The following is a 9,338-nucleotide window of genomic DNA, read 5'->3' on the forward strand; positions in this document are numbered from 1 at the left end:
TTTTCAGTTGATACAGGGTCTCACTACACAGTTCGGACTTGTAGCAATTCTCTTGTTTTCAGCCTCCCCAGTGCTGGGATTACAGGCGTGCGCCACCACACCCAGACTCAGTTGCCAGCTCAGCACACTCAAGGGTGGGGTTGGCACAACATGCGGTACCAGGGATTGAAGCCTGGTCCCTGTGCTTGCCTAAACAGGTGCTTAGTCCACTGAGCTATCTCGCTCGCCCTCAAATAATATTAACATAACTGTCAAATTAACAGTACAGTATCAGATTATGGAACTAGCAAGCCAAACAAGATATTAGCACCTCCAGGTCAACTTCAGAACACTACATTTGTTTACATATCTGTATGTCTCTACATGGGCAGAGCTTTGTAGGACAGGATCATATGGCCTACAGTGCTCTAAGCTTTCATTATCAGAAGGTGTTTGCTGGCCCCTGCTATAGATCATTTTAGCAGAATCTTTTCAGATCCTCATTTTCTGAGTACTTTTTCCTAAAATTGACCCACCTGAGCACACTCTGCCACATCTGTCCTTTTCTTGTTCTGCTTTGCTCTTGCAGTTTCCCTCTTCCACTGTACGGAAAACAGCTCTGCCCCTTGCCTATACTGACAAGCTTACTGTGGTGCTTCACCTAATAGCACAAAAATGTTCAGACACAATTTCACGCGTTGGTGTTGACATTAGGAAAATGATGACTCTAATGACTGTAACACAATTGAGCTGGTCTTACATATTTCGCTACCAAAAAAATAGAAGAACAGAATGAACTATATCAGCAAATAGATATTAAAAACATAGAAGTGATAGGCCACTATGATTCCAGCATGAAGCTTAAAATACTGGAAGAATGTAGTAGTATTGCTGGAACAGTTTACATTGAGTTTGGGGGGAAAATGAGCAGTTTGAAGTTCCTAACAGAAACTGATTGTTGTTCGTTTTTCTGTAATTCTGGGGTGAACTCAGAGTTTTGTACGTAAGTGCTGTACCACTAAGCCACGTCCCCTGTCCCAGACTTTTTAAAATAGTAATGATGAATGTAAATAGCTATGGTGTTTTAGTTACTTTGATATGTTTAGATGAATGTAACTTTTTTACATAATGTCCTGGAGATCATATCCTTTGAAACATTAAACTTCTGAAAAATGGGAAGTCATCTTTAAAATATGTGAAGGGCTTTCTAGGGTTTTAGCATTCTTTTAGAAGAGACAGGAGATGATTTGAAGATAGTTCTTTTAGAGAAATAGGGTGTAGAAGACTGAAGAGCCAAAGGACCCAGCTGGGTCAGGAAAGATTGTGTTAGGTGAGAAATCCATGTGGACAGACTGGCGCTTTGTAAAGAAACCCGTTTCTTTGACAGCAAATAATTTCAAATAATATTCTGTAAACAAATTGAACAGCTTACCCAAATGCTAGTTGACTCACCATTCTCATTTTACCTTTTTTTTTTTTGGCTGTACACAAACTTCTTGATGTTTACCTTCTTTTTTGTAGACTTCGTAAAATTAAAATAATGAATCATTTGAAAAGCAGTATCCATTTCAAAATACAGAATTCATTTGAGTTGATTTTTTAAAAACTTTTATTTTTACTCTAATGATTAATTCATCCTCAAACTCTTCCTTCAGAAAATTAATTTTTTTATTTTGAATTGCTACTTTTCTTGGAATTGGTAGTCTTTAATTATTATATTAAAATGATAATATAATATAACCATATAAAAAGTATGCGTGGGGAAAATTTTGTGATGATTTTAGTTGTATTCTTTGGTATCTTAGAACTAATTTGATTTAAAAATATGTATGCACTTATACAATACATATGTTTATTAGTTCTTTTGATCCTTACAACAAAAGATTCTGAAATAGATCTGAGGCATAAGTTTGAGATACCTTCCAGCCTTTCTCACTTGGGAGAATATAGGTACTGCAATTTTTTCATTTTCTAATGACAAACTTAAACATTGGTGGGAAGAAAACACAGTAAATCCTTAAACCCTTTTCCAAGAACAGCTGTAATTGAGCTGAGCTCTGCCTTACTGAAACAGCTGCTGTGTTTACCACTGGGGAAAAGTCATGACCAAATTGTTAGTCATAGCAAGCCATCTTCAGAGGAGTGTCACACCTGTTGCGTGGCTAAGCTATAACTGCTCCAGACAAAGTGAAATCCTTCAACATGATATAAGGGTTGGAAGAACTCACACGTTATAAGTAAAGAAAATTTTGGGAGCTAAAAACATAAGCAGAGTTAGTCTTCATAACTATAAATTACAAAAGTTTTATACTCATCATCTGGTTAACAGTGAAATGTGGGGGCCTGCCCCTTAGCTCAGCTCTTTAAGTGCCTGCTTCAACAAAGCAGTCAGGCTCAGGTTGCTGTGGTTCAATCCCCAGAACTCAAGCCAGCCAAATCTGTCCTGAAGGCATTTGGAGCAAAAAAAAAAACCCAAAAAACAGTGAAATGTAACGTTTTATTAAGATTGGATGCTTTTTCGTTAACTATTTAATTTCTGTAGGATAAAATGGACCAGTTGCTACAGATGTTGCAAAGTACAGATCCCAGTGATAACCAGCCAGATCTACCAGAACTACTTCATCTTGAAGGTCATTATAGTTTTTTTGTTTATTTTGCAAATACGAAGAATAATTATACCTGCTGTACAGGAAAATAATGAGTTTTGAGAATGATTTTCCAAATGTAACATTTTTTACTTTTCTTTGACCCAGCTTTACTTCTTAAACCTTGGATAAAGCCTGTATTCATACACTTTTTAATCCAAATTAAGTATTTTACCCAACTTCGTAGAATCTTGTAAAATGAAAAGTTTTAAATTTGGAAATCAATGTTTTTGGTTAAGTTGTCATCATTATACTTTAAGAAAATAATCAATTTTGCAATGTTGACTATGGTTAGCTAGTGTAACTTGTATTATTCCAAATAAAACCTTTTATTCCTTTAATTATATGAATGTTTCTGTTTCATTTTTTGTTCTTTTCTTGTCTCCAATTCTTTTCATCTTAGCAATGTGTCACCAGATGGGACCTCTCATTGATGAAAAACTGGAAGACATTGATAGGTAAAAATATCATGTATTATATCTATTTATGTACCTTCTTCCCTGAAATTATCTCTGTAAGCTATAGAGTGGATTATATTTGCCTTTGGAAACAAAGCTACTTCAAGTTGGGCATGGTGGTACACACCTGTAATCCTAGCAGTCTGGGAGACTGGGGCAGGAGGATCACACATTTATGTCTGGCTTGAGCAGCTTAGCAAGACTGTCTAAAAATAAAATAGTAATGTCATCAATTATTTTCTAAGAGTTGGAGCTGTAGATTGGTGCAGAGCATTGGGTTCCGTCTATAGTTCTGCCATCACCACCACCAAGGGGTAATGAAAAAGATATTCCACAGGAACCATTCCTTATTTTCTTCTTTTCAACTAAATGTGAAGAATTGGGCTCATCGATTTTTTTTTTTTTTTTAAAGTAAGGACTTTTTTGGCCTTTCTTGTAGTAAGTCTTTTTAAAAATAAAAGATAGCATAATCACCTTTCCTATAGTCACATCACGGACCCACCTGAACCACGGAAAGCCTACCTATTTCAAGGTAAAGTACAGTGTATAAACCTTAAGCAGTCTGGCTGCTTCGGAGCTAAAATATAATATATTTTGTGACAGGTTACATATTTAATAGTCTTCTAGTGTTAATTTTTGGTTATTCACATTTTGCTATATTAGCAGTTAGAACATTGTATCACTTAAGTGAACAGCTGTGTTTCAAATTATTGTTTTGTATTTCAGAAAGCATTCAGAACTCTCAGAACTTAATGTCAAAGTGATGGAAGCACTTTCATTGTATACAAAGTTAATGAACGAAGACCCGATGTATTCCATGTATGCAAAGTTACAGAACCAGCAGTATTACACGCAGCCAGCTGCAGTGGCGGGTGCGCAGGTGTGCTTTTAAAACTCAAGTTTTGAGTGCTCTAATGCTGGTAAAGTTATTGAGAGTAGAGGTATCTTTGTGGAATGTGAAACTGTGAAAGTAATGTTTAGAATGAAAATAAAGCTTGCCCTTTTTTTTTTTGATGAATGAAATGTATGGTGTGCCAAGTATATCATTTTCTGTTTTGCTGTTAAATAGCAATAGGCAATGGAATTGCTCATCAAGTTGGTTTTTTTTTTTTTTTTTTTTTCAAAAGCATACACTTTGGTCCTGTTCTAGATCAACTGAATCAGAATCTTTAAAGTTGAGGGCCACATATCTGTATTTTTTAGAGCTTCATATGTAGTTATCTGGATAAAAGGTTTTTATAATATTTAAGTCAAATTTTTGATTATTGCTGAATTCTTCAAAGAGTGTACTGGATGGATGGATGGATGGATGGATGGATGGATGGATGGATGGATGGATGGATGGATTTGGTACAGGGTCTCCCTGCAAAGCTCTCCCCAGTGCTGGGATTATAGGCATGTGCCACCAGCATGGTTCAGGCTGGCACAGCATGTATAACCTGGCATTGAACCCGGGTTGTTGTGCTTGCCAAGCAGGTGCTTCCACCAACCCCTGAGCTATCTCCCCAGCCCTTGCAGGGTGTTTTTAGAGTGAGCTGCTTAATTTAGATGCTCTTATCCCAAAAAGAAAATATGGGTGGGGGAGAGGGAGCCTCTGAGGCGATTGCTGTGCTTATGATGCATCCTGCAGCGCAGGTTTGGAGTGTGTGTGTGCTCGCCTCCCAGCCTGTCGAGCTGGACACAGTGAATATCTACTGCATTTCCTGTGTCAGTCATATCTTAGTCAACTATATTTTTACAAAACTACAACTTAAAACCATTTCTAGAAATAAACTTCTCTTAACAATCTAATGAACTTCTACTTATTCTTAAAAGGGAAACTTAAATTCAGTGTAAAAGAATGAGTTGAAAATATTAACCAACAAAATACAGTATTTCTGTATATTTTTGAAAGCCACCTAAATATTGAATTTCTCCCCTCCTTTACATTAGAATGCATATAATACAAATATAGAGCCCTTTTCTTTCTTTATCTCAAGCAAATGTTGCATATTCTGGTTATAAAGTATAATTAGCTGGAGAACTCTATTCTGTGTACTTATACTGGACAAAGACTTTGTTCAGAATAATTTTTCCCATGGTCCCTTCACCTGAAATGAGGCTAAGCATCCTGGAGGCAAACAACCCAGCCCGAGAAGCGTGAGGCTACGAAATACTTTCCTCATCTTCTTGGAGTCAGACAAATAACCAAGCTTTGAAACTCAGTTTTCAGTCAGACAATAACCAAACTTTCACTCAGTTTGCAAAGAACAGTGGGCTACAGTTGTAAGGACTGGTACAGGAGTGTTTCAGTGTTACAGCATCATTATACCCTTTAGATTCTGGTGTGTGGTAAGTCTGTTAGCATTTAACAGAAACATAAAATGATTATTGTTCATGTCTCTTGGTGGTTGCTACTTACTGTCTTAACTGGTCTTACCACATAGACAATAGAAGTTCTTTTTAAATGTTGGCAATGAATACTACAGAAAATTAAAACATAAAACTTTGAGTATTTAAAACTTCAATCTTTAGATTTAAAAAAAAATAGGGGTTTTAGATTCAGGAGTAAGCAAGCAAATCCAGCCTTCCCTATTTATTTTTATTTTTCTAACTAATATTTTTTTTGGAATGTACTTGCTGTCATGTTTCTACATTGTAGATGTGTTCTATACCTGTTGATAAGAAATGTTGCTGACCCCTGCTGTAGGAAGTTAGCTTGCTCAGGGGCCAGTATGTTTCACTTTTAGACATGTGAATTACATATGTAGGCTCTGACCATAAAGCAGTTAACTCATGTTTCTTAAATACCCTTTGGGGTTTCTTTAAAATATTGGTGTAGAAAATGTTAAATATATTTAATGAAAAATTGTTGATTAATATAGAGTTTCAAGGTAAAATCCTTTAATACTTCCATGTGGAGATAAACAAGAGTTCATTCATTGATTAAAAACAAAAATCAGTAGTCCATGTCATTTAAAAGTGTTATTTGTAAAATACTTGGGGACAGAATAATTTTTCTTCACAGAGCCGGTTTTGAAAGTACGTTAAGATGAGAGTGGTGGTGCACACCTGTAATCCCAGCACTCAGGAGGTTGAGGCAGGAGGATCATTGCAAGTTCGAGACCAGCCTGGGTTACAAAGTGAGCTCAAGGCCAGCTGAACTGCATAATGAGACCCTGTCTCAAAAAAAAGAAAAAAGAAAAGAAAAAAGAAAGAAAAGGAAGTGTTTGTTAAAGGTTCATAAGGAAATGTGTTTTCTCATTGGCTGCTGTAGGTCTATCCCGGGCCACCTCAGAGTGGCGCTTACCTGGTTGCAGGGAGTGCACAGATGAGCCATTTGCAGAGCTACAGTCTTCCCCCGGAGCAGCTGTCTTCTCTGAGTCAAGGCGCGGTTCCTCCGTCTGCCAGCCCAGCCCTTCCTACTCAGCAGACCCCACCTTCCTACCCCAAGTAATTGGATTATTGGTATTGTTCAGAGTTGGTGCTATTACAGTTTTTCAGTTGCCTGAAGATAGACGGCTTCCTTTGTGGTGTCAAGTGGGTTCTCCAGAAAGCCCTGTGGTGTTGAGACAACCAGTTGATTTGACTTGCTAAGCTGTATTTTGGTGTTGGTTTTGTAGATTTTTTATATTCCTATCGAGTGTTTTTGTTGTTTAAGTCTATGATGTTTGATAATGTCTTTAACAACTCTAGTAAATATATAATTTTCCCCACTAAGTTCTGTTATTGGAATTTATAACCTGAACTTTTTTTAAAGAAAATTTTTTCATATTTTTGACCTATGTCAGAATTTAATTTTATTGTAGAAGGCACAGTATTTGAAAGAAGGCACAAGAATCTGTGCTTCTGCGCTGCCTGCAGGAGATAGCTGCCTGAGATGGCAGGTGCAGTTATTTTTGGTGTGTACTTATAATGTTGTCTGCCATGCAGCTCAGTGGTTATTACTTCTATAAATGTCCTTTCTGAATTAATGGAGATCTAAGCTGAATTTGTCCCCTTGAGACAGTAGGTAGTAGGTTAAGAGCTCACCTAGGTATATTCTACCATTCATGGTATTCTGACTTGCAGCAAAGATGTCAAGGTGGCACAGGCATAATTTCTGGAGCCTTTCCCACCAGCACTCGCTGGGCTCAGTGTTGTGCTCATCCCCAGAGTCTCCTGTTGGGGCCTAGGGATTTTTCAGGCATAATTATCTTGTCCCATCTGGTATCCTGAAGTGACGTTAAGAAGGAAGATAATAGGGAGGCTAAGATTTATGGAGTGTTTTTAACCAATGCCAGGCACTGTGTCTTATGCTTACTCATATTAATTTATTGCTTCTATGAAGGAGATAACCCACTCAGCTAAGATTCAGAACCAGGCTGCAGAGCTGCCACCTAATTAGTATAATTTTGTGGTCCATCCTGATATAAATAGTGGTATGAAAATTGACTTTAGTTATCACTTTATATTTTATAGTGCAACACGTAGGGAAGGATAATTGGTGATGCAAATAATACAGGCCCTGCCCCATACCACACATGCCACGAGTGCTGGCAGTCATCGCACTCTCACTTCATACTCTATTCCTTATCTCAATTACAGTTCCCCCATCCACCCCATGGCATGGGATATAGCCTTACAGTTCATACAATTTTTCTATCTCTTGTCTCTGTTCTGTACTTTCTCCCTATGTGTCAGCCATGTGCATAATTATTTAATTTTCTAAACAGTGCTTTTCCCTTACTATCATTTCATCTTGTAGTGAGAGTCTCATTGTTTTGTGCCTTATCTACAAGATCCTCTGGCTTATAATCTTGCCCTGTGAATCCCTGTATACTTTTGTTATTTAAAGCTCTCAATTTTTTTAATAATTTATTTTTTTATTAGAGCATGTTGATAATATAGTATAGTGAGGTTCATTTGGGAAATTACTACATACATTTTAAATATCTTACTATTTTTAATCCCATTAACCCCCTTCCTTTATGATCCTTCTTATTAAGTTCCTTAACATGCTACTGAGGGTCACTCACCCTTCAGTCCTTGTCTGTAACTCCAGACATGTATCCGACCTCTCCTGCTGTCAGAGTGATATGGTGCTGGTGGTGATGCCTGCTGCATACCAGGCCTTTCGGACTTTGCATCTCTGATAATACTATGGATTGCTCCCTGCCGTTCCTTATTACTATGGTGTATCTATGATGTACATAAATCTCATGATAGATTTAGTACATTGGTCAGCCATCACCATTGGTGGCTATTGGAAACTATATCACTGCCACCTTTTCTAGTGAGTAGTAAAGTTGACCTAGGATGAGAGAAGTCTGAAAAAGTATTAAATCTAACATCAAAATTATATGTAAAAGAATAAGAAATAGGCTTCTAGGTGTGAAGTGGACACTAAAAAAAAAAAAAAAAACAGAATCAACTACCTATCAAAAACAGCTACAAAAATCTTCATTATCCCTGAGTTATAACTAGAAAGCTTGAGTCACATATGCAGGACACTAATGCAAGTAGGTATTTTACCCTTACCTTCACTCCTGAGTTTATCTTATACTTGCTCTGCTAGCGGTTTTCCTCTCCATTTAAACACATTTATTTTTATATATTTATAAATATATTACACATTTATATATACTTAAATTGTTTTCAGAGTCTTTGCAAAGCTGGAAATTGTAATCATTAGTGCGTAAACATTTATCAAGCATTAACTGAGTTCCTATCCGGCATAGAACTGTATCATACAGTGTGACTGTAAAGGGGAGTGAATCTCACTTGTGACTCTTATGATAATTAGAGTGTATGAGGCTGCAGACAAGCCAAAGACAGCTGCCAGGGAGGAGAAGGGGCAGGTGTGCCGTCGGACCCAGGAGCAGTAGGAACGTAAGACGGTGTCTAGGGAAAATGGGAAAATGAGCCAGGTCAGAAGCTAAAGGCCTCAAGGTTGCGCTAGGGCAGAACACATGTGTTGGAATGAACACTTCTTCAGAGGTAACATAAACAGCTTCATTCTGTTAGTAGGATCAGACCCCATAAACCCCATATAATGTCATATGGTACAAAAAGTCTCTTTAAGAAAAAAAATTTTTTTTAAATTTCTTATTTATTCATTTGGTACAGGGTCTTGCTACACAGCTGGGACTTACAGTGATCTTCTTGTCTCAGCCTCCCCAGTGCTGGGATCACAGGTGTGCACCACCGTGCCTGGTTTTGGGGCCGGCACAGTGCATGCACCCTGGTTTACCTGACCAGCATGGTACTCAGTATTGAACATCAAACCTAGGCCCTT

The 9,338-nt window shown here is 37.5% G+C and overlaps 1 protein-coding gene across 4 annotated transcripts in view; it reads left to right on the top strand.

Moving 5' to 3' along the window:
* Stam (signal transducing adaptor molecule) overlaps window positions 1-9,338 on the top strand; it is a 69,842-nt gene that overhangs the window by 57,665 nt on the left and 2,839 nt on the right. Inside the window, exons 10-13 of one of the 4 annotated variants that reach the window (XM_004645192.2) lie at window positions 2,522-2,609; window positions 3,028-3,082; window positions 3,809-3,962; window positions 6,339-6,514. In XM_004645192.2, coding sequence (XP_004645249.1) covers window positions 2,522-2,609; window positions 3,028-3,082; window positions 3,809-3,962; window positions 6,339-6,514 — 473 coding nt within the window. Of the gene's footprint in view, window positions 1-2,521; window positions 2,610-3,027; window positions 3,083-3,808; window positions 3,963-6,338; window positions 6,530-9,338 lie in introns of all 4 variants that reach the window. The other 3 variants (XM_023705437.1, XM_023705438.1, XM_023705440.1) reach the window with 3 other exon arrangements.

Source organism: Octodon degus, unplaced genomic scaffold (genome assembly GCF_000260255.1).
Source record: "Octodon degus isolate 3935 unplaced genomic scaffold, OctDeg1.0 scaffold00220, whole genome shotgun sequence".
Classification (NCBI taxonomy): Eukaryota; Metazoa; Chordata; class Mammalia; order Rodentia; family Octodontidae; genus Octodon; species Octodon degus.